The 24,665-nt window shown below is 50.3% G+C and overlaps 8 protein-coding genes across 8 annotated transcripts; 7 read left to right on the top strand and 1 right to left on the bottom strand.

The window, feature by feature from the left end:
* Positions 1 to 285: 285 nt before the first annotated feature.
* On the top strand, positions 286 to 3,598 carry KY384_000755 (uncharacterized protein; the record flags this gene model as incomplete). The annotated part of the gene is made up of 2 exons (XM_044809289.1): positions 286 to 1,261; positions 1,311 to 3,598. The coding sequence occupies 2 exons, from the start codon at positions 286 to 288 to the stop codon at positions 3,596 to 3,598; spliced, it is 3,264 nt and encodes a 1,087-aa protein (XP_044665276.1).
* A 1,764-nt stretch (positions 3,599 to 5,362) lies between these two features.
* On the top strand, positions 5,363 to 7,189 carry KY384_000754 (uncharacterized protein; the record flags this gene model as incomplete). The annotated part of the gene is made up of 1 exon (XM_044809288.1): positions 5,363 to 7,189. The coding sequence occupies one exon, from the start codon at positions 5,363 to 5,365 to the stop codon at positions 7,187 to 7,189; it is 1,827 nt and encodes a 608-aa protein (XP_044665275.1).
* A 257-nt stretch (positions 7,190 to 7,446) lies between these two features.
* On the bottom strand, positions 7,447 to 8,296 carry KY384_000753 (uncharacterized protein; the record flags this gene model as incomplete). The annotated part of the gene is made up of 2 exons (XM_044809287.1): positions 7,447 to 8,000; positions 8,059 to 8,296. The coding sequence occupies 2 exons, from the start codon at positions 8,294 to 8,296 to the stop codon at positions 7,447 to 7,449; spliced, it is 792 nt and encodes a 263-aa protein (XP_044665274.1).
* A 146-nt stretch (positions 8,297 to 8,442) lies between these two features.
* Positions 8,443 to 12,551, top strand: KY384_000752 (uncharacterized protein; the record flags this gene model as incomplete). The annotated part of the gene is made up of 2 exons (XM_044809286.1): positions 8,443 to 12,264; positions 12,309 to 12,551. 2 exons carry the CDS (start codon positions 8,443 to 8,445, stop codon positions 12,549 to 12,551), a joined length of 4,065 nt encoding a protein of 1,354 aa, XP_044665273.1.
* A 980-nt stretch (positions 12,552 to 13,531) lies between these two features.
* Positions 13,532 to 13,993, top strand: NHP6 (Non-histone chromosomal protein 6; the record flags this gene model as incomplete). Its single annotated transcript, XM_044809285.1, has 3 exons — positions 13,532 to 13,592; positions 13,651 to 13,746; positions 13,800 to 13,993. The coding sequence occupies 3 exons, from the start codon at positions 13,532 to 13,534 to the stop codon at positions 13,991 to 13,993; spliced, it is 351 nt and encodes a 116-aa protein (XP_044665272.1).
* Positions 13,994 to 14,980: 987 nt separating this feature from the next.
* Positions 14,981 to 15,525, top strand: KY384_000750 (uncharacterized protein; the record flags this gene model as incomplete). Its single annotated transcript, XM_044809284.1, has 2 exons — positions 14,981 to 15,368; positions 15,470 to 15,525. 2 exons carry the CDS (start codon positions 14,981 to 14,983, stop codon positions 15,523 to 15,525), a joined length of 444 nt encoding a protein of 147 aa, XP_044665271.1.
* Positions 15,526 to 16,069: 544 nt separating this feature from the next.
* On the top strand, positions 16,070 to 17,526 carry KY384_000749 (uncharacterized protein; the record flags this gene model as incomplete). The annotated part of the gene is made up of 6 exons (XM_044809283.1): positions 16,070 to 16,326; positions 16,536 to 16,753; positions 16,820 to 16,937; positions 16,995 to 17,111; positions 17,211 to 17,386; positions 17,438 to 17,526. 6 exons carry the CDS (start codon positions 16,070 to 16,072, stop codon positions 17,524 to 17,526), a joined length of 975 nt encoding a protein of 324 aa, XP_044665270.1.
* Positions 17,527 to 19,495: 1,969 nt separating this feature from the next.
* Positions 19,496 to 20,293, top strand: KY384_000748 (uncharacterized protein; the record flags this gene model as incomplete). The annotated part of the gene is made up of 2 exons (XM_044809282.1): positions 19,496 to 19,948; positions 19,970 to 20,293. 2 exons carry the CDS (start codon positions 19,496 to 19,498, stop codon positions 20,291 to 20,293), a joined length of 777 nt encoding a protein of 258 aa, XP_044665269.1.
* Positions 20,294 to 24,665: the final 4,372 nt, after the last annotated feature.

The following is a 24,665-nucleotide window of genomic DNA, read 5'->3' as shown; positions in this document are numbered from 1 at the left end:
ACGAGCCTGGATACGGTACTCCGCAGTTGGCATGTTTACGCCGTCTCTCGATGCTTGCGTCATTGCACTGTCGGATGTGTGATGTGGTCTTGGCAGGTGGAGTCGACATTCATGGACGTAATACTTAAGTAGGATTCAACCCCAGCACGTGGCTTGAGCTTGTTTTCCTCAAAGACGAACCACTGCCAAAGAGTCTCCGTTTCCTAATCTTCATTAAAATATTATCTTTCATTCTATCTTCAAGGCATACTCACATAACGCTTGATAAACCCTCAAAATATTGCCATGGGTAAAAATAATCTCGTCAAACAAGAATACTCTCGTCACCCCTTTCTCCTGCCTCTCACAGAAGTATACCAACAACTTGGCACCAACAAGGACACGGGACTGAACCAGCAAAAAGCTCTTGAGTCTCACCAAAAGTATGGCCCGAACAAATTGGAAGGTGAAGGGGGAGTGCAATGGTATCGAGTGCTCCTCAAACAGATCAGCAATGCCATGATACTGGTACTGGTGCTAGCCATGGCTCTCTCGTACGGAGTGACGGACTATATCGAGGGCGGGGTCATTACAGCCGTCATCGTCCTCAATGTTGCCATCGGTTTCTACCAAGAGTTCAAAGCTGAGCAGAAGATGGATTCACTACGTGCTCTATCATCACCTTCAGCTACAGTTGTACGTGACGGTAAAGTCGACACTATCCCCTCAGGTGAAGTCGCTCCTGGTGATATCGTGCATGTCAAGACCGGGGATACTGTGCCGGCCGATTTACGACTCTTCGAAGCTATGAATCTCGAATGCGATGAGAAGATTCTGACTGGCGAAGCGATGCCTGTCGCGAAAGACGTCAAGTTTGATCCCACAGGTCTTGATGAGGTGTCTACTGGTGCAGGCGATCGACTGAACATGGCATACTCGTCCTCGACTGTCACTCGCGGCCGTGGAAAGGGCATCGTCGTCTTTACTGGTATGTGCACTGAGATAGGCAGAATCGCAGCTTCGATGCAAGGAAAGCAGCGAAAGGCCAATCGATCTTTGTCGGGCAAAGAGAGCAAAATACAGCCTGCGAAAGGGCTTGCTCTCCGTATCTGGGACGGCATTGGCGCCTTTCTTGGCTTGACTGTCGGAACGCCGCTGCAGAAGAAGCTGTCCAAGCTGGCGTATGTGCTCTTTGGATGCGCGATTTTGCTTGCAATAATTGTATTTGGAGTGAACAAATTCAATGTGACTAATGAAGTCGCCATCTATGCTATCTCGACTGGTCAGTCGACAACATACATACACCCGACCCAGAGCTGACACTAAAATAGGCATTGCTATCATACCCGAGTCCTTAATCGCTGTCTTGACAATAACTATGGTCGTTGGCATGACCCAGATGCGAAAGAGGAAAGTAGTCATCCGTCAATTGAGTGCCTTGGAGGCCCTTGGAGGTGTCACAAATATATGCTCGGACAAGACGGGGACTCTGACACAAGGGCAAATGATCACTAGGAAGGTTTGGATTCCAGGTAGCGGTATCTACTCTGTTAAAGGTGCCGAAGCGGCGTTCAACCCTACATCGGGGAATGTAACCTTCTCGTCTGTGAAAGCAAACCAGGATGCGCCAAACACGCCATCAGACCACATCCGATTTGACGACAAAAGCTCAATCAGCGACAAGACATCAGAGCTTAATGACAGTGATGAGAAAGCACCAGAGATCACGCCAGAGCTCGAAAGCTTCCTCCACTCAACAGCTCTGTGCAACCTCGCCTCGGTTCGCCACGACGACCAAAAGAACGAATGGCAAGCAATGGGCGATCCAACCGAAATAGCCCTCCAAGTCTTCGCCCACCGCTTCTCCCAGGGCAAAAAGACTCTCGAAGAAGACCACGGCTGGACCCAACTCTCCGAGTACCCCTTCGACAGCTCCATCAAGCGCATGTCCGTCGTCTACACCTCCCCACCCCCCACGCCCTCTAACTGGGTTTTCACAAAAGGCGCCGTCGAGCGCGTCCTCGATCTCTGCACCACCATCGGCACCGGCCCCACCCAGACCCTCCTAACAGAAGAAACCAAATCCCTAGTCCTCAATCAAATGACACACCTGGCCTCCCAAGGCCTGCGCATCATAGCCATCGCCCGGCGCCCGATCTCCGACTTCCCCACAAAATCCACAATCGAGTATTCCCGGGAGCGTATCGAAGAGAACCTTACCCTCCTCGGCCTGGCAGGCTTATACGACCCGCCCCGCCTCGAGACAAAAGACAGCGTCGCCTCCTGCACGACCGCGGGCATAAAAGTGCACATGCTGACAGGCGACCACCCATCCACAGCCTCCGCCATCGCGCGCGAAGTCGGCATCCTCCCACCTGCTTCTTCTCTCGCCACATTACCGTCCTCCACAGCTTCCGCCCTCGTGAAGACTGCGGCAGAATTCGACGACATGACCGAAGATCAGATCGATGCGTTACCCACGCTGCCGCTGGTGATAGCGCGTTGTTCTCCACACACGAAGACGAGAATGATAGCCGCGCTGCACCGACGCCGCGGATTCGCCGCCATGACGGGCGATGGCGTTAACGACGCGCCTAGCCTACAAGCCGCAGACGTGGGCATAGCGATGGGAATGGCGGGATCGGACGTTGCGAAGGGCGCCGCAGACATTGTGCTCACGGACGACAATTTCGCCTCGATCGTGAACGCTATCGAAGAGGGGAGAAGGATGTTTGACAACATCCAGAAATTCGTGCTGCACCTCTTGACGAGCAATGTGGGGGAAGTGGTGCTCTTGATCATGGGGCTGGGCTTCCAAGATAGGCAGGGCCTGAGCGTGTTTCCGCTCTCCCCGCTACAGATCCTCTGGATCAATATGCTGACGAGTTCCTTCCCGGCGTTCGGGCTCGGGAGGGAGAGGGCGAGTAGGAGTGTTATGAGACGCCCGCCGCACGATAATCGCACGGGCGTGTTTACGTGCCAGATTGTGTGCGATATGGTCGTCTACGGTATCATCATGGGCGCGCTGACGCTGTTGACGTTCGTGATTATCGTGTATGGCCCTGGAGGCGGGGATTTGGGGGTTGATTGTAATCGGAAGTTTAGTGGAAGGTGCGATGTGGTGTTCAGAGCGCGCGCGGCCGTGTTTGCGGAACTCACTTGGTTGATACTTGTGAGTGCGTGGGAATTCAAGGATTTGAGGAGGAGTTTGTTTGCGTTGGACCCGGTTACTTCGGAGGAGAGCAGGTTTCCGTTCTTCAAAGATGTGTTTGCGAATAAGTTTCTGTTTTTCGCGGTGGTTATTGGGGCGATATCGGTGTTTCCCGCGGTGTATATTCCCGGCCTGAATACGGCGGTTTTCAAGCATAAGGGTATATCGTGGGAGTGGGCCTTGAGTGTTGGGGCTGTGGTTGTGTTTGTGTTAGGGATGGAAGCGTGGAAAGCGGTGAAGAGGTGCTTGGGACTCTTCACGGATGAGGAAACAGTAAAGAGTGATCCCCTGAGTCTGAAGCAGGGAGGATGGAGTTTCGCGAAGAGTTTCTCGAGGAGCAAGAGCGATAACAGCTATGTCGTTGGATTGGAAAAGGGTGGGAATGTCACAGCACGAGATGCGATGTGAAAGGACATTGCCGAGGAAGAAGTATACGAAATATGGACACTTATTATATCCAGTCTAAATGTTTGCTTTCCTTCTTAGGTGATTAGTGGTTGCTTCTATTGAAGTGAAATTACATAAAAGATAGTTATCAATATGATAACCCTACGGCTGCAATCAAGAGGTGATAGAGTTTTCCATGACGAATCCAAGTCTGGGGTTTGCATGGCATTTTGGCTCAACCCGTTGGAAACCCACTGTAATTCAGGTGGTCTCGTGTGACAGGATAGGGGCCGTGCCGGTTCCGCTGTAAACACAAAAGCATTGAGTGGTCCATCAGAAGAGTCTCGGTAGAATCTTGGTAGAACCGAGCCTACTTTTGCCTCTGAGTTATCCAGAGAAGTAGTAGCCAGAGATTCCCAGTTCATGTCGAAAGCGGGACTTTCTTGCTTTTGACATCCATGGATAATAATGTTGGATACCTTTGAAGGTTTCGGATCGCCTCAGAGTGAGACAATCTATGCGCGAACTCTGACTTGCTGTAGGAGAATGTGGGTGTGGCCGCGCGTGCCGTCCTCATGAGCAATATTCCGTTGCACCAGATCTAGGCTGACGCAAGATGCAGAGTCGTAGTGGGGCATGATGTCCCGCTTTGTATCTCGTATCATGAGTGGAGTTCATTCGTGTTGAGTCGTGGTAGTGCTTTAGATCAGCGCCTTGGGCATCATATCATGCTGTGAGGTCCAATCAGTCCCTTCACTGCATCCATGTCTCATTGATTATCAATGCAATCGTTTTGTATCCTGATACTTCTTGTTGTAAGTAGAAATGCATCTCTGATGGTGCAGGCAGCCAACTCTTCCTACCTTGCGGTCTCCTCGTCGGATTGGCCAAAGACCATCTCGGATGACTCAACTACCAATGACGGCACCTTTAAGGGAGATGCAACAACAATACTGTTGGGGATCAACAACTATAACTCTACCATTAAAGCACCAATATCGACGAGACCGGCCCTCACCAATGGCTCTATCACCAGCTTGCAGCCTTCGCAAAAGTGCAATAGTTCATTCGGGAGGAATTTGTTAGGTTATCAGTTTCCTTACAACATACCGTACAATAACTCACAAACATGTGACATATTTGGTGCGCTATGCCAAACAGGGTCCATTAGTGTCGAAGATTGTCAGTCATCCACAACAACTTTGCCATGCTCCTCATATCTTTCTTCACAATACACCTATCTAAGCGGATTTGAGGGCACCAGTTTCCATGAATATGGCGTTGTTTCCAATGTACCACTGGCTTGGAGAACAGGCTTTGGTCGAAGTCCAGAATGTACATCTTTCCTGAAAATCAGGGATGAGCCCAAGGGGTCATACAAGGGATGTCCACTTACTCAAGCTTCACCCTATAGCAAAAAAGATCCACCTGCACAAGCTCCTCCAGGTATTTGGTTCGCTCCTCCTGAATCCGGTGGAGCGTTGTGGGCATGTTGTAGCCCATGCCTGTTGAAGGTCCCTCAAGTCCGCATTTATTACTTTCTCGATGCGAATGCGACTTCTATCTGCCAGAACAGGTCTCGAAACGATAATGTAACAAGTGACGTTGATCCTCGTCCTTCGCTAGCTGGATCACCTTCATTGTCAGCAAACACGCAGCCTGCGAGGGGCAGCGAAGCTGTCGTTAGTGGCCACACACTGTAAAGTTTTCCATTCCGAATCTTTTCGAGCGACAACTGAATTGCATAGAACGTCACCCTCAGTCTACTTGGAGGTTCTTGGGGCAATGACTGTTAAGAACCATTGTGGAATCGTCGGTCAGACTATGACAGAATCATTTCTTCCCTTTACTCCAGGCCAAATCTCGACCTTCATCTTCGACGCTGATGAGCTGGGGTACGAGCAAGCGAGACTCCGGGGAGAGATCACAGCGGAAGCGCAAGAGCGGACGTTTCGAGCAGCGAGGACAGATGTTGGGACCAACGCCCAGAACGCGAATGGCGACTATCTATACCATCCACTAGATGTTGCGGACCTCGAATGTCCAACAACCGGCTACGGGAGGTCAACGCTGCCAGATGGCAACATCACAACGACAGTTGGACCGCCGTGGCTGCCGCTGATAGTCCCACCAAAGGAATTGATCTATCTCAATCCAGAATGGCGATCGGCCTGCAACAACACGATCGGTCAAGTCCTGACAGATAGTTTCGCTATATTCGATCCACCTCGAGCTTTGACTCCTGGGCAGGCGTTAGGTTCATCGCGATCTTCCGAGAATCAAGCGGCAGCGCAGACGACAGCGGAAAGCCCACAATCAGCTCCCACGATCCAGCCTGGACAGCCGGTGGCTACAGTCGCTGCGGCCACGGGTACGCCGCAGAGTCAACGCAATAATGATCCACCGCAACAAGGGAAGTCATTTGCCGATCAGTTTTTTGATACCAAAAACGGCGGCAATTCTGTAAATGGCGCCACAGACCCTGCATTGAAAGAAGATCCTATATCTAAAGCAGGCCCAGGGGCAAAAGGAGTTCCAGCTGGAAAAGAAGAAGACAAGGGGACACAAGATCCTCAAGAACCCGACCAAATGGCAAAGCAAGGCAATGTAGGCGCGGTAGACCCAAAACAAATGTCCAGCATCCCACAAAGTAGCGTAAGCCTTGCAAACAAAAGTACAGAAGATACAGGAAGCAAAAAACCCGATTCAGACCCACAGGGTATGACTCCTGTTGACAGCCCAAAGGATCCAACATCAAACGGAGAAGATGGGCAGGTCGAAGGACCACAAGACCCTCAGAAAATGGTTGGATATGGTGATGAAGGCGTGGCAGGATCGAAAGATATATCGAGCACTCCGCAGTTGAAGGCAAGCCCTCCAACGCAGACCACCGAATACCCCGGAAGTAATAGGCCCTATTCAGGCCAGCGAGTTTCTACGGGAAGTGAGGCAAACAGCGTTGATTCGCAAGACGGACCAGTGGGGCAGGTCCTGGAAAATGGAATAGCAATGGACTCGGCCATAAGTAGCTTGAGTCCGTCGGTAAAACCGAGCTCAGGGTCGCCTGAAGTTGGCGAAGCAGATCCTAAAGTCGACGAAGCAGGTTTATCAGGCTCTGATACGTCAAGAGGAAACAAGGGAGTGACACCTCAAGCTTCCAACATCTCAGCCTCAGTTACGGCCTCGCCTCCAGACTCTTCAGTATCTGCATGGTCCAAACTTCTAGACGAGATCCAAGTGCGTCCTACAGGAGAGACTCTAGCACAAGGTAGTGGTCGTCTGTTCTTCAATGGTACCAGCGCCCTTTCAATCACTTCGAGGACCGCGACATTGAACAGCACGGGGATATCGAGCTCAGAGGGTCGAGTGTCGTCTTCAACAAGCTTGGAGACAAGCAAAGCGTCTACTAGTGGTAGTGAAGCAGGTGGTGAAGGCACCGATGGTAATACTGAAACTGAAGGGGGTCTTCCTCTCCCACCCTCGGTGATCCCTGTGACTGCGACTGTGTCATCGGAAAGCGCTGGAGCGAAAAGGAAGATACCACGTCCATACTGCATTGCCAACGTTGTGACAGCGTGCTGTGTGGTCGGCCGACTCTGGGGATTTGGGTAGATGATTGAAAGACAGGTGTAATTCTTTTGCTCGAAGATGCTCCATCCCTTAATTTTATGAACATTTAATCTTGGATTGTATTATTTCTCAATGTTTCTGCGCATACCCCATTTTCAAGGCATCTATTATCAGCGCGAAGAAAATTCAACACCAGAGTCGAGCGATGGTCTTGGTGTCGTCGCAAAGAAGGGCGTTTAGTTTCTCTCGCGAAGGAGTATTGAAGGGGACTTTTCAAGTCGCCGTAAATTGAGTGCACATCAATCGTCTTCATCGTCCACCTTAAGCACTAAGTCCCTCAAACCACTGTCCTTTGACCAGTTGACACCACTTCCAGCTATCACGGCAGAAACCACACTTTTCATGATGACCCTTTGCTTTCTTGCAGTGTCGGCTTCTTCTTTTGCTTCTACAACCTTTGCTTCAAGATGTGGCTCTTTATTAACAACGGTTCTGCGTTCCTCTATCTTCTTGGCAAGTGGCACGAGATCTGCAGCTACTCCACGGTTCTTCTGTTTGATGGAATCGCACACTATTTCAATCCCTGTCTTCTTCTCAATTGTAGATTGTAGAAGGGAGGACAAATTTGTAGATGCCATCTCGAGTGTGTCGCGTCGCTCAATGAGCGGCTTCAATGTCCTCTCGGGGCCTGAGGCATTTTCACCCGCATGAATGGCATTGAGGATAGGCCCGGTAATTATGGTGTCTTCAATAACGCTCCCGCTTAGGACATATTCAGCGCGGGCGTCAAGACATTCTTTTTCGGCTTTTTTCAGCTCCTTTGAAACTTCGTCCTCAGACAAGGAGGAAGTGTCTGGACTTTGAGATTAGCACTGTGTGCTCCTGCTCAGCATTTGAGAATCGGCACACACCTTCAGTAGAGTCAGCTTTCTGAGCTTGTAAAACCGCAATTTCCAGTTGCAGCTCGTTAAGCTTGTCCCACAAGGCTAAGATTTGACCTTCAAGCTCGTAAAATTGTAACGTATCGCCATCTTGGTGAGCAGCAAGCTGTATGAGGGCGTCAAAGTCTATGTTTGTTGTAGAATCATCCACACTCAAGTCCTTGACACCACTTGATACGGCAGTCATGCTGTATTGACACATAGGCATGAGAAGTCAGAAGGTGTGGTACCTGCAGGTCCACCGCGGAAAGTTCCGCCGCTGGGATTGTCTCCCCTCCACAAGAGCTTGCAGTCTTCCATTACCGGCCCACTTGCGGTATCGTCCGTTGGGCGCGCAAGAGAGAAGAGCTCAGCATGGCCTTACAAGTCTTGCATGCTCATCTAGGGTCTGCATTCAGTACGAATCCGCAGTCTTTCTCATCGATCGACGAGTTCCGGGCATGGGTTTCTCGAAAGACAGGCATCCAACCACCCAGCCAGATCCTGCTGACTGAAGGAGGCAAGCCAGCGAAATTGCAAACACTCCATGTCGAAAACGAGATTTTCCTATACGATCGTGGTATCCTGACGTCCTCTACTTCTGCCTCTCGATTACTCCCTCCCAGAACCTCCTTTGAACCATATACCACACCAGATCCTCCTCAGTTTCGTGGAACTCATGAGCTGAAAACTATACAAGCGATATCGAAGGAGCGACGGGACTGGGCATCAAAAGCCTTGAGCGACACTACTAGCTCCGTCGAGAGAATAAAGCAATTCGATATCGAAACGACAACTATCGTGCGCGGTGTCACGATCGCTGTAGACAATGTGAGACGGCACATGACAAATATTCGGCCTCGATATGAAGGAACGAAGGCTTGGGCAGAAAAGGTCTTGAGGGACCAAAAACGTTTGTTGGAAACTTGGCGGCCGGATTACGAAGACTTGGGGAGTGTAATAGTGAATACAGAATTCAATCGCTGTCTAAGGGATGGGAAGCAGGCGCTCCAGAGACGTCAAGAGAGAGGCTCTTCAGACTTGCTGCTCCAAGACTATGTGGATGGGAAGACGCTCGAAGCCGCTGGGGGGGCTGCAGAAGATATCTTGGGACAATTTGCTGCTGACCTAAGCGATCTGGAGGCCATATACACATCAGTAGCGTCAGAATCGCGGCAGATAATAGATGCTTATGAGAATGTGTCGTCACTCTTGGACAGCGAATTGGCTGATCAGGCAGGCCGCCTGCAGGAGGAAGTCGAGGTTCTATCAAAGAAAATCGCTTCCGATTGTCGATACATTGGTGAAATGCCTGACGATGCAAAGAACACCAGCCAAGCGATTAAGACTTCGCATATGCATGAGAACAATTTCATCCCTTCAATTATCCAGACTGTGGATGAAATCGCCGACCTCGGCCGGCAAGTCGTTCAGCGCCAAGAGGAAACAATGCGTTCGTCTATTCTCTCGATGCAGAAGATATCAACCGTCGAATTCGAATTAGCCTCCATTAACGACAAATTTTCAAAGATGGACATGGATGACAAGGCGCAGGAGACCTTCGACCTCCTAGATTTCGTATGCAATTTACCCTCTATGTATGGCGCCTTTCTCATCGAGTATGTAAAGCGCTTTGAATGGGCACAGAAAATGCAGTCCGCGACCCTAGTATCCCGCGACGATTCATCACCACAAAGAAAGGAAGAGACAAGACGGCGAAAGCAGTGGCAAAAGGACAATGACTTCGCACTTCAATTCAACCAATTAGGGAACGTGGGCTTCACGAACGAAAATAGTGCCACATCAACAGATTCTGGCATGCCACTGGCTAGTCAGGCAGACATATCCAGCTTTCTTGAGCAGCTTGCTTCAGTCGAGAGCATGAAAGATGCTTTGACGAGTGTACGGGAAGCTGCAAAATCATTAGGCGCCCAGCAAAGATCGAGAAGCCAGAAGCTGAATACTTTTAAGAACGGCAGTCTGCATGAAGCGTCCCGTGGTCGAGGTTCCGAAATGCTTCTCAATGGCAAACAAGACTTCGACGAGCTTCAGAAGGAGAAAATGAGGGTCGATGATAAGCTGAAAAGCGCGGAAAGCCGCATTCGAAAATTAGAAGATTTGTTGCACCGACAAAGTCAGTTTCAAAGGCCCACAAGCTCAGGTGGTTTCGTACCTGGTAATTCACCGGCCTTTGAAAGGCAATTGAATTCGCCGCCCCCGAATTACACGTCTGCTCTTTCAAAAGCGCGCGAAACTGGATCTCGGAGGTCGTCAACTTCATCGCGAAGAGTATCGCAGAACCTAGATTCAGAAGAAAAGACCCTTGCACAGCGGATAGTAAGCTTAGAAACAGATCTCACGGCCCAAAAAGCGCAAGTGAGCAAAGATGCTTCTGCGCGGCTTAAAATTGAAGAAGATCTGAAAAGCCAGGTGAACGAGGCCATAGCTATTAAGGAGGACTTACTCAGCAATATGGAATCTCAGCAGCACGAATTTGAGAGCGAACGTCGCTATCTCGAGCAAGAAAATTCGAAGCTGACGATCAGGCTTGAGGAGTTCGAAGACGAACTTGAGAGAAACAATGATCACACTACAAACTTACAGGCCCTTCAAGAAGACATCGTGCGACTGCGACAAAGAAGCCACGAGCTTGAGGAAGCAAACCAATTGCAAGTGCAGCATCAATTGGGGCTTGAGAACACGGTCAATGAGCTTCACGAACATATCGACCAGCAGGAAAGGTCGCGATCTCAACACTATGAGGCTCTCCGTAGAGCTCTTATCCACCTTTCTACCGATTCATCAATTCCTACAGACCTCGACAAAATGGTGGAGACCATTGGAGGGATCGCTCTAAAATCAACAGAGCAACAAACTCAGCTTCGCAATGCCATTGAACGGCTTCAGGCAGATAATGCTTCTTTCGAAAAGCATCTTCAATCGCGTGGTAGCGAAAATGATGATCTCACGGCGCGGCTCTCCCGCAAGCAGGCCGAGTTGGCGACATTGACAGATGAAGTTGCAACGAAGACTACGGAAAATACCTCACTAGGACAACAACTTGATTCCACTATTGCGCAACGCAACGCGTCGAAATCGAGGGCTAGCGCGTCTGAGAAGGAGAACGAGAGTATAAAGCAGCAGCTAGCTGAGGAGAGAAATGCTCATGAAGACCTACGAAACAGATTTGCCAACTTACAAGGCTACCATGGTGATTTGGACGATCAATTGCAGGACAAGGCCAGTGAATTAGCACAAGTAAAGCAGAAATACCAAACCGCTACCACTCATAGCCAAGTACAAGCGGACAGAGCTGGTGAAGTGTCGAGACGTCTCCAATTGCAGGTCGAGACGCAGAAAAAGTTGCTTGAGATGGTCGGCTTGATGATCACTCGGCAGGACGATAGTATGGCTATTCAAAGAATGCCAAAAATAGCAAATTCCGCCAGCACTACGATCACCGACCCCACGATGTCGATGAGACGAAGTTTGTCAGGGAATCTGCCTACTAGAGCCGATCTTGAAAGCACGCTTGACTCTGGTGCTCTATACTGGGCCGAGGCAGAGTCTCCTGAGCAGGCTGCTACCCGCTATGAGGAATTCACAACGCTCATCTCCGCATTCGATGTCGATGTCTTCAATGAGGCAATCTACAAGCGGATCAAGGACATTGAACACATTGCACGTAAGTGGCAGAGGGAAGCCAAGTCTCATAGAGACAAAGCCCAACGAGCTCAAAGTGATGCGCATGACAAGATAGCCCTTCGATCTTTCAAAGAAGGAGATCTGGCACTATTCCTTCCCACCAGAGACCAGGCGACGAAGCCATGGGCCGCTTTTAATGTTGGCGCTCCGCACTACTTTTTGCGGGAACAGGACTCCCACAAGCTCGGAAAGAGGGAATGGCTCATCGCTCGGATATCCAAGATCGAGGAGCGCGTAGTAGATCTGTCCAAGTCCATGAGTGGGCTGAAAGTCCCGGGCGAACGCTTATCATCCGCCAGCGGGGTTTCCATTGACAATGAAAACCCATACGAGCTTTCTGATGGTCTACGGTGGTACCTGGTCGATGCAGCTGAGGAAAAGCCAGGAGCTCCGATCAGTATTGGAATGGGAAAGGCCACCGTTGCAGTGTCCAAAGACGAGGAGCCGATGAAAGCCAGCATCGGTATCAAAAAGCCATCGGATCGCAATGAAGTTAGCAAAAGCCTTGCTCGCAGCCTCGATAGTCGACGCAGTAGCACCAATTCCCGGAAAAGCGTTGTGGCAAACACGTCGGCGCCAGGGGGCTTGAGACGATGCTTAAGCGGACTGACTCGAATATCTCTCGAAACACGACCGAGAGGAGATCTTTCGAGGTCCCTGACTCGGCGACTACGGAAGCGTCTCGGATGCAGGAGATTCAACCTGCTGAAATCGCTTCACCAGATGGAGTACGGAGTCTTCGTCGTCCAGAAATACCAATGATGGCTGACAGCAGCTAGGGACGGAAGAGCGCCGCTTCACCCGTCAAGCGCTCACAAGTCAGGTCGCCATCACCTCGCAAGGCGTCCCCTGAGAAGCGCAAGTCAAAATGGGACTCACTACTCTCGTTAGATCTGAGTTTGGAGAGCGGGAAAGCTATGAAGTGAGCATCAATGTTGGCTCACGGCACGCGTTGTGTGTATATAACCCCATGTACACGTGCTATACATGCCTGTAAATATGAGTAAGATAATGTATGGTTTCCCATACTTCCCAATAGCAGGATCCTTATGTGGACAGAGGGAGGAGAGGTGTTGATGTTGATGTTGACGGTGTTTGTCCGTTGGTCGGTAACACCTTCCGCGCATGAACGAGTTAGCGTCGTTGCTAGCACGAGTTGCCCCTCACATTGCGTGTTGTGCTGGCCGTGCTTCCCCCCCCAATTTCCCCCCTACAAAATCCCCAGCCAAATCTCTCTCATACAAATTCTCTCACCCAATTTCCTCACCGCAGAATCCTCATACAAATTCTGCCCCATACAAAATCTGCACGGCGATAAATCCCATACAAATTTCGTTAGGACCAGAAACTACTCGCATCACAGTAAGTATCATCACATCTTCTGATTCTTTTTCCTCGCTTTTTTCGCGTCTTTTCTGCCTTGTTTATGAGCTGTTTGGTGATGGTTTGCGCTCACCGGGTTGCGCACCTCGCTGTCGCCGCGATGGCTGTCTCTCTTGGCTGTTTAGGAATGTGGCCGGGTGACGCGACCAGCATTACCGCCGCCATAACAGCCTCATCAACACACCCTGTTTTCCAACACCAATTGAAGTTCTGAGTGTTGTCGCAATTCGTCATCTGCTAGTTCTTCGACTGAGGATTTCATCGCTTCATCCACCACGTCTCTTCTCAACCAATTCATCTCGCTTTCTCATCACCTTTGTCTTCACACGCGTTCGTCAAACAGACTATACTGACGCGCCTCCTCTAAGCTCTCATAATGCCTAAGGAAACCAAACCCCGCAAGTCCAAGAAGGCCGCGCCTGAGAAGAAGAAGAAGGGTATGTCCATCCACTCACTCGCCAACACTGGAACTCCTTGGCCTAATGTTCATCACAGACCCCAACGCGCCCAAGCGTGGTCTCTCAGCTTACATGTTCTTTGCGAACGAGAATCGTGATTCAGTGAGGGAGGAAAACCCGGGTATCTCCTTTGGTCAGTGTCCTTACCAACCAGGCCCGCGAAGCACGTACTGACGCGTTTTCTAGGCCAAGTCGGCAAGGTGTTGGGCGAGAGATGGAAGGCCCTCAGTGACAAGCAGCGCGTCCCCTACGAAGACAAGGCCAAAGCGGACAAGGCGCGTTATGAGAATGAGAAAGCGTCCTACAACGTGAGCAACCCCAACTCGATGGCACGATTGCCTTACTGGAATGATACTGATGCGTCTCTTACAGGCTGGTGACGATGATGATGAAGAGTAGAGCACTCAATTGACGCAAATGGAGCTGTGAAACTACACTCCAGCATGATATTCAATGACGCGTCATCATGAGCATACATTTGGCTGTTGGAACTGGTGGCGGCTGGCGGAAGCATCACTATCCTGCATATGGAAGATTGCAAGATATTGACATGATTACTTGCTGCAGGTGGAGGCTAGAACAAAAGCATGTGTACACTAGCTAGCCTACAGACAATACCTGGGAAGATTTGACTGCTTGAATTGTACAACCTGCGTCTCGGTTTGCGTCTTGCTCTTGCTTGTCCGTTCTCACGTAAACACTACATGATTGATGATGACTAGTGCGCCCTTGAGGATCTCACGCGTCCTGTGTGTGAAAGTACGTACATCATTAACGCGCTACGACAGCTATATCCGGCTTCCAGAGCCGCAAAATCATCCAGACTCACCGCTAATGTTCCCTTATTTCTAATCCAGCAAATCCACCCACTCACGTCTTTTCGGCTCTACCACGCCATGCGCGTTTCAGGGCTGGTATACTGCCATAGGGCTCTCGTGATCGCCGAAAATCCAGATATGGGTGGGTCCCTTGTGCTGGCTGGACTAGTAAACATCCGCCACGTCAATCTGCGTCTGCAGAAGCACCACCCGTTATGCTACTGCTACCATTCACCACCACTAGATAGACCGAAAGCCAAATCTGAGATTACCGACCATACAAACGGGGCGTCGAGCCTGCGAATAATTCACTTTCCCCCCAAAAAGAAAATATTCTTGCCCCTCTTCCCTCCATTCGCTCTGAAAATCGCGGCTTCGTTTTCGTTGTACGACACTGACAAATTCACTTCATTTTCCAGTCTATTTCTATCCTATTGACCTACGATTTGCAGTCATTGAAAGCCGCTTCAACGATCAGAATATGAATACTCCGTCAGCAACCGTCCATCGCTTCGTCCTCTACCACCACTACCAGCAATTGCAGCAGCAATGGACCTCCCCAACCTGCCTCACACGCTCATCACGCTCGCCGAATCCGCCGAATCCATAGCCAGTGGCCTGCATGAATTTCTACCGCACCATACTTCCAACGCCTCCGCCCAGATCACCAGCGTGATCGCCCAGCTCTTCTCCCTCTCCTCCGGCCTCCAAATCCTCACACAGCCGATCCGCGCGCTTTCACCTCCGCCGCCCTATCATCCCTCCCCTCAAGATCTAGACCATTATGAAGAGCATGAGGAGGAGATTGCGGACCTGTGCTACAGCCTTGATTACACGTTCAAAGATTTTCAGAGAATCATAGGAGATGGGCTGCTGGAGGGCAGGGAGGAGGGGTGGGGGAAGGGCGAGACGTTCCGCGCAACTTGGAGGAGCGTAAGTGCTTTCTTTGAGGGAGAGAGCGGGAATAATCTTGGGAGACGGATGAAGATCTACCAGGACGCGCTGCATGGCATACTTGAAGGATTACGGGCAGGGTAGGTCGAGCTCTCTGTTTCAATTGGAATTTTCATGCGGTGGACAGCCATGAGGTGTGAGGACGATGGATCCCACACAAGAATACCCCAACTGGGTGGCTTTCATCAACTTAAGGGGAAGATTACGACGCAATTGGCCATGCGGAAAGACTGCTGACGCTTTCATCGCACTGTAGGGCACCCCGCGACGCAGAACTCTTCGACGAGCTCGCAGACAAAATCCACGATCTATATCTAGCGCAGCGACAACGGTTCTCGCCGGCAGCATCTCAGCCTGATCCGTTTCTGCACCCCCGGGCTCAAGGGGGACAGATCGTAGGCGCTCTGCAAGTAAGCAATATCTCATCCAATCACATCCCGTCTTTCCCCTGTGCCCTGCCCCGCGATCTTACCTTCTCGTCGAATCTTGCTGAACTTATTCCTTCTTCTTGCCTCAGGCATATCAAGACCTGCATCATTCGAACGCCAACGTCCCTCCCATTCGCAAACCTCACCGGAAGCGCCAAGACGTCGTCGACCCTCCAATCCCCAGCCATTTTCCCCGCCCAGACGTCCACAGCCTGATCGACATAGATCCTCACCTCTTCACAGCCCAAGATCTCCCATGGAGCACGGATGGCACCCATGGGTAGGCAGGGGGCCACCACCTGCCCCTGAAGTGCCACTGAGTCCTACGAGCAGCAGAACATATTCAAGTGACTCGGGCAGCGGGAGTAGTTGGAGTGACCTTGGCGCTGGAAGTCACGTTGGTGCGGGCAGCGTTGGAGGCGGTGTAGGTACCACAGCTACGAGGCAGCATTGGATCAAGAAGGTGTTTGACAGGCCACCACCTGCTACAGAACTGACTGCAACCGGAAGATCGTACGTACGCCCTCAACGTGGATTTAGCACATTAATGAGCTTTACTGACGCCGATCAAATGAGCAGACAATGCTTCGCAGCCCACAAACCAAATACACTTGAACGGCTCGAAGATGAAGGATTTACAAAGTTGCAAGAGCTGTGCGTTTTCTCCCTCACCAATTCGACTTCCCTCGCCCCTGAGATGCAAAGGCTTACATATGTGGTAGCAAATTCGAGAACGGCGAAGTCGTAGTCGCATTCTTCCAACACCGCCCCAGCACACACACCAAGATGCTCTGCGAATGGCGTGACTCGCGGACAAGGCAATGGAAAGCGTCTGCTCTTCCTTTGGCGGATCTCACCATCCACCGAAGTGGCCCTTATCTCAAGTTCTCGGATGAGAGGGATGGGTATTGGGCTGCACTGCGATTTCAGACTATCGAGCGTGAGTCTCCTTTACAGCATTTGTGGTCGTGGTGCATCGTGCCAAACGACTGATGACATGGCTCAGAACTTGTGATTTTTCATTCCATCTTCTTGGCTCTCCGGTCACACGATATGGAGACTCCAATACATGATTTTCCGGACTATAAATTGAGGAGTGAGGAGAAAGTGCATGGATTTGATGCGTACGTTGTAATTGTCTGATTCGGGTCTCAAAGATAGGCTGACCCACAGGTGGACAGTGTCATCCTTGACGATCACTTTCACCACCTATTGAAGCTGCTCAAAGATGAAAGCGGATGCCTTCGATTGCAAGCTACTGTCCTCAGTGCGGACAGTAAATCTGATATCCCTATGAGGTCAGTTCGTCACTATCGCTCCAACTTGCCCAGTGCACTTTTGCCGGATTGGGCCTCCAACACGATCTATCTTATCTGACCTGACTCACATCCCAGCAGGACACCAGTCTGGACAGCCTTTATAACACACACTCACCACTCTCCCTCTTGGCTTGAACGCGTGAGCCCTAAGGTGATCCATGTTGCCGACTTATATCGCTATGTATTCTCGGAGGACTACACACCGCAGACCTCACCAGGAGGAAAAGCAGAACTGGTGTTCGACAAAGTAAAAGGTCATATGGAACGTGAGTATCTAAATTGAACGTTTTCTGACTGGCTGGCAGATGCGGATCGCTTCGAGGACGTAATTGGCCTTCTTGTTAACCCTCCAAAACCGAAGAAGAAAGACAAGAAGGAAAAGGGGCGCTGGTAATGAAGACATTATTGAAGACTACGAGTTACGACTTTGAAGAACGAATGACTACATGAAATCCTAACGACGGTCGATGCCATGGACGAAAGCGAAAAGCAAAAGCAAGCGAGGCGTATGGGAGGAATACCACGGTTTGCACTGCTCTTGATACTCTACTTACAGCTGCTTGCATACATGAGCAACGGACAGGCTTTCTCTTCTCAAAAAGATAATACACAACTCTAATCAATTGCAAGTCTCTGGTTCTTTTTATTTACATTTCGTACCTTCTTCATTGGTAATAGTACTCTATGAGCGTTCGGAATACCATGCCGAAGAGCAAGCTTATCCTGCACCTAATCGTCATCGTTCGCCGACCTATCGGGCTCCGACCAGCCGCCCAAACGCACAGAACAATATCTCCCCTCCCCACTACATCACCATGCTTTCTATTTTCCGAAAACCCCATTCGATTTTGAACCATACATTTTCCAAATTGAGAAGCAGTGTCTATTTGTGGACGAACTGGCATGATCTGATACAACAAGCCCCCATCACACCAGCCCTATCTACGTTCGAACGCCCACCACTTGTCGGCACCGCACCACACCCACAACGCAATGTCTACGAACCACCCACCTACAGCTCCAGCCACCAACCACGACAGACACCCCTCCCCTTCCACCGACGCAAAATCGTCACCCTCGCCCGCTCAGGTCTCCGCTTCCGGTTCCACGTCTCCCACACAATCTTCCTCCACCCCGTCCACCCCATCTACCTCATCTAGCACCAAACCTCCCCTACCCACTTCCAGCCCCAACCCCTCTCCTCCCCCTCCCCCTCACCCTTCCCCACCGCACCCAAAGCCCCCGCACCCAAAACCCTCTGGGCCCGCCTCCCCCATCCCCCTCTAACGCCCAAACACCTCCGGCACGACCCCTCCCGCCCCCCGCGCTTCTCTCTGGCTTTAAACCTCCTCTTCGCCTTCGCGGCGACCTTCACCGCCGCCAACCTGTATTATTCGCATCCGATCCTGGATGTGCTGGCACGCGACTTTGGGGTTACTGGCGAGAGGGCCAGTGTGGTGCCCACGGTCAGTCAGGCTGGGTATGCGGCGGGCTTGGTGCTGGTGTGTCCGTTGGGAGATCTGCTCGAGAGACGGGGGTTGGTTGTGGGAGCTGTGGGGTTTACTGCTGTGGTTTGGTGAGTTTGGTTTGTTTTTCTTTTGTGTTTCTGGGGGGGAGGGAAGGGGAGGGGTGTGATTGTTGAATTCGGCGGTTTTGGGTAGCGATGGTTTTCTCTTGTTGTCCATGGATGCACGACTGGTGTCTTGGCTGTCTTTCATGGTAAAGGGCACAGGGTTATATCTCACTCTCAAGGAGGACGTACTATCCGGAACAGCTTATCGAGAGCGCACAAGACACTATATTTGAGGTTTCTATTCTTTGGATGCTAACGCGTGCGGTGACGGATAGGATCGGGCTCTGTCTCACGCACAACTTCTCTACCTTCTGCGCTCTCAGCTTCCTCACGTCTTTCACGACCGTGACGCCTCAAATAAGTACGTTCCCCTCCCCCTCCTCCTTTTCTTTCCCCCTTTCCCTTTCCCCCTTTCCCGGCCAGAAGACCCCCCTTCATCCCCACCCATAGCAAAACTAACCCACCTATCCATCCACTTAACACCCACGCAGTGCTCCCTCTGGTAGGCGACCTCGCGCCCCCAAACCGCCGCGCAACAGCCCTCTCCCTCGTCGTCTCCGGCCTCCTCCTCGGCGTCCTCCTCGCCCGTCTCCTCTCCGGCGTAGTGACCCAATACACCTCCTGGCGCAACATCTACTGGCTAGCCCTAGGCCTCCAATTCTCCATCTTCACCCTCTTATACTGCTTCCTCCCCGCCTACCCTTCGAAAAACCCCCGCAAGGGCAAGGGGGAGGGGAAGGGGAACTGGGTAAAGGGAATTGCAAAAGATTATGGAAAGCTGCTTTGGAGTATGCTGCCATTGCTCACGGAAGAGCCATTGTTGGTGCAGACGTGTATTGTGGGAGGTTGTGCTGCGACGACGTTCACGTCTTTTTGGACGACGCTGACGTTTTTGTTGAGTGATGAGCATGGACCGTATCGGTATTCGAGTCTGGTGATTGGGTTGTTTGCGCTCATTGGTATTGCGGGGCTGAGTCTTGGCCCGCTGTGGTCAAGGTACGTGATCGATGCATTTCGGACGCACTTCTCCGTCCTCATAGGGCTTATCATCATCTTCATTGGTACGTTGATCGGTACGCTCGTTGGTGCTCCCAGTTCCGGGCTCGGCGGCAAGGGGGTAGCTGGACCAATCATCCAGGCTTTTTTCCTGGATTTCGGGTTGCAGAGTAGTCAGATTGCGAACAGAGCGGCGATCTATGCCTTGCAGCCGAAGAAGAGGAATAGGGTGAATACGGTGTTTATGGTGAGTGTTTTTTGTGGGCAGATTGTGGGAACCTCGGTGGGGAATAGTGTGTATGCGAGAAGTGGGTGGAGAGGGAGTGGGGGGGTCAGTCTAGGATTTATTGGGGCGGCGGCGATAGCGTGGGGAATGCGGGCGCCCGGGGTGGAGAAGGAGGGGGAGAAGAAGAGGTGGGTTGGTTGGAAGGGGGATTGGGGCGTTAGGAAGGTTGTGGAGGAGGGAGACGGAGAGGTGGGGCGGGGAGAGGGTGAAAAGTCGGGGGAGGAAGGGGAGGAGAAGGCTGGGAAGGAGGAGGGGGAAGTCAAGACATTTGGAGATAAAGATATTGATTTGGAGAAGGGTGAGTGAGGTGGAGGGTATTGCACACAAAGATGTCAGGGGTACTCTACCTGTGGAGTGCCGCGGGCTTGAACAACCTTTGGTTTGTGCTCATGATGTTTTGCATTCCACTTCGGCATTTGTTATACTCTCAACATCTCACATCTGCAGTTCCAGGTCCACGAGTCACTCACGATATTACCGTTTGGGGTCTATCCTCCACTTTGTGATCTTTCGGATAGTGTACCTTTTTTGGTGTACTTCTGTTACGTTGTTCCGATGTGACTTTTGCTTTCTTCAACTGTTTTGGCACGAGGCTTATCATCTTTGGGAATTGATTCTTGCTATCTTCATGAAGTACCACTACGACAGCGACTTCGTGCAGCTAATAGGTCTCAGACATTTAAGCTCGTTATCCGGAGTCTCTATCATCGACCTACTTCCAATGTTTCGTCGAGGCATGTGATTACTCACCACAGTTTCCATAAATAGTGATTCTTTGTCTTGAATCCTGCATAAGACTTGCGCGATAGCCGCAGTCCTCAAGCAAGCATCCAAACAACGGCTTATGTGAGTCTATTTCGATTCAAGCGTGCTGTCGTAGATTTTGCTGAGCAGGAATCCAGGCCACGTCCGTCATGAAGTCGTGCATCTTCCCGATCGCTATTCTGCTTGGTTTGGTCTATACGGCTCCAGCACCCCAATTACTAGGAACGTCAGCGACGTCACCGACCACGCAGAACACATATACATCAAGCGGGGGCTCACCTTCTCAAGATCAACCAGTACAAGAAGCCGCATCAGGCTTCAAGACTTGCGCACCTCCCGCTGATGCCAATGAGTGGATGTAAGCTGCTCCAGCTTTGGCTCAATGACTTTTCCAGCATCTGTCACATCTGAATTTTCTTTGGACCCTACTATCGCCTTTGCTCTTTCCCTAACTTAAATCATCGACTGATGATCCCTTCTACTCTCCAGCCAAATCCCCCCTAACACCACCCCTAACAACAACGACCGCTTCCGATACTTTGCCACCCATATCGACGACGAACTCTTGCGGCGTCAAATTCCTGCCTCTATAAATGCTGTCAACGAAGGCATCTACCCAGCCTCCCACGGCCGTCTCACTGACCCAATCCCTAACAACTACTGGGAGTTCCCAACATTCGCGAATTTTACTATCGAAGGGTTTGAAGGACAGCCATCACTTATTTGGACAAATGCGCAGAGTGCCGTGGGTGCAATGAAGGAGTTCGTCAGAAGGTATAGTTATGTAAAGGGAGGGATTGAGGTCGCTATTAATATCAATTGGTGTCCCATTGGGGTTGCGAAGTTGAAGTATAGAACACCACCGGTACCGCCGGTGGAGGGGATGGATGTGAGTGAGGCTGTGGAAACGTTGGGGGGAGGAGTGGCGAGTGCCTAAGCCAATAAGGGTAATGGAATGAGGGCAATCTTCGTTCACTCAATGGAGTTTGCGGGGTGAACGTTCATAGAAATGTCAATCTCTAGTTGATCATTTGTCGTACTTCCGGCTTTTGCTCTGTCGGCATCATTTGACAGAGGCGGTCAATGGGTCTCTCGAACAAATCTTGCCATAAGACTCTGCTTTGCGCTGCGCAGGGTGAAAAATTACAGTGATCACTGGACACGCGTGTGATAAGCGAAGTGATTTTTCCTGAGGCATCTGTAAAATTGGGATTTTGACGACATCGGGCCATCTTGCCGGATGCGACGGAGCTTATAAATCTGGTTATATATTGTCAGCCGTTTCTCTTTTGAACCTTGTGATGTATGGCTACACATCCGCATCTTATATTAAATCAAACGGGATTGAAAAGCGTACTTGCCGTACTTTATTCAGGGGTTCCGGTCCTCCAATATCAAAAGATTTTCTTTTCCATTGGGGCTCCAATTCCCGCCTTTGTGATAGCTCAAATTGATAAGAGGCAGGCTCAAGGCTTAATCTCGAGGGTCCTTGAAGCCTAAAAAGATTTCTCTCCGCAATACGATATTTGTTTAATGCGTGGGCGACAACACGTAACAGCAGGACGTATCGCTCTAGATCGATTGCTCCCTGATCCTGAACTAAACCAACATCTAAGATCCAACAACCAGAATCTGCGAGGTTGCCCTCACCCGAGATAGTAGCACGCTGGTATTCCTTGATTTTTGAGGATTTGAAAAGCATCTAATGTGACTTTGAGATAGTCTTGATTGTCCACCTGTCCAGTTGGGGCCAACAAAAGCTGGGTTTGAAAACCTGTAATTTTTCCGCTGGCCCAAATTTTGAAGGCCGGTGGTCTTTCGCCCCATCGTGGACCTAATTGGTCATACTCCAAATTCAGAGGAAACGTACATGCACGTCAGTCAAGTCCAGGTGATATCGATAGCAGTGCCTAAGCATTACTTGCTTGTGGTCACAGTAAGCGGCATCCTTTCTTGCATTACTATTCGATATAGGATCTACATTCATAAAGATCCCACCTTATAGAGGTATAATGTCAATCCTGTCGTCAATGCGACCTCGTCCAAGCTTGCATCCAAACAAACACATCAATTCACGTGGCAAGAGGGTATCCTGAAGGATTCAGTATCGCTAGATCCATGTGCATTCCTCCCTCAATCGTAATCTAATCAGCCGCTGTAGTCTACCTAGAAGAATGACATAAAAAGCAAACTTTTTGGACAATTCGGTCATCCGCTAAGTCTGCCACATTTTGTCTTCGTGGTCGCTTTGTTGGATACAGACACAATCAAGCCACAAGAATCTTGTACCTCTAGTCAACAACAGATCACAGGCATCATGGAGTATTTCCATGTTTACAGGTTCGGCATCTAAACAAAGAGTTTCATCAATTTATTCTGGACATTTTGGAGCTCAAACAGCCACGAGTAGTCATGGCTCGTTGGAAGGACAAGAATAAAAGTGGAACTATTCCCGTATTTCAGTCCGAAGGTGTCAGATCTCACCCAACTCTATTTTCTACAAGTATTGGGCACAAGCCAACGGTACTGATAAAGTCATTTCACCCAGGAAAAGCTGTAAATCGTAACCCCCTTACCGTCAAGTGCCGGTACCTTTTGATCCGTCATTACCTCTTGGCGTTTGCCTTTTTGGATGGACCGGTGAACATATACGACTGGATGGCTTCAATAACCCAGGTGGGCCAAAAATCCGCTAGGTGAGAACGAATATCAAGCTAGAGTCCGCTTGTTGATAGCTTTGTAGATCGGGCCATCCAAGGGAAAAGTACTTCTCAAAGGATGTGGCCCTCTCCGCCATCAATCGAAATTTTCATGACTACAACCAGACCGTAATTGCTGGCTTTGGAGTAACCACTATATCTTGCCGTTGGAAATCAATAGAATGACCCTCTCATGGGGAGAATTGAAACGCAAGGCAAGACAATACATTACGAGATTTCATCTTCTTTTTTCGGCACAAGTCAATAACACCGGTCGCCATATCCAAAGAGCTCGTTCGTTGAGTATGCCCACTTGACCGGTAATTTGCCTCTTTCTTGATTGCATTCATCCACGAATAGGACAATTCTGATTCTGTATGTGATCTGTACGCGCTGAACTACCGTCGGACAGATGGAACAGCGCAACAGTCTCATTACTCGGTGACGCGTCTCAGCTATCTACTCGGCGTGTTCTTTGTTCGCTGCCACCAGATCGAGATCTTGCCTTACCAAGAACACATCGCAATAACTCCATTTGGTTTAAAGGATTATGATCCACCCTCTTTCGCAAAAGCTCGGCAAGTCCGAACAAGGACATCCAATCATGTGGGTGAAAGCGCCCGCCTGAGAAGCCACATGATGACCCCACAATCGTAGTAGATTCAGGAAGAAGTTGGAGCATCGTAAAAAGTGGTCATGAATCGCGCCTTGTGTGACGGTGGCTATCACGTTGTCAATCTATACTGTAAACTACTGAGTTCCTTGTAGATCAGTACCGGACCAAGGAAGTCCGAATTCGTGGCTGAGAGACGCCCCTTGCAGTCAGGTTGGACTCTGTTACACCCTTGAGGATTCACACATAGAATAGGTGCAGTGGACAAGATCTAGCTGCAGATAATAGACTTTGGGCTATATGAGTAGACCGCTGCACGTCGATTCAGCCGATAGGGAATGAAATTCTCCATTCTCAGTGCCACGCACGTGGAAAAGATGATGGTGGCTGTCTTAGAGTGCACTGCGGAGGTTTTGCTGCCGTATACATCCTGTGCAAATCCTCACATTGTCATTGTAATAGCAGTCGGACACTGGAGCAAGAGCGACACAAGGTCTTCATCAATTTCTCTTATTCATAGTAACAGCATGTAGATCTACACTAGTCAGTAGTGAATATCTTCAGCCGAGGAAATCCAAGCATTGAAGCGGGCGAGCAATTG

The sequence above is a fragment of the Bacidia gigantensis genome, assembly GCF_019456465.1.
Source record: "Bacidia gigantensis strain McMullin 20006 chromosome Unknown contig_74, whole genome shotgun sequence".
Classification (NCBI taxonomy): Eukaryota; Fungi; Ascomycota; class Lecanoromycetes; order Lecanorales; family Ramalinaceae; genus Bacidia; species Bacidia gigantensis.
This window is presented reverse-complemented; position numbering and strand designations above follow the sequence as displayed.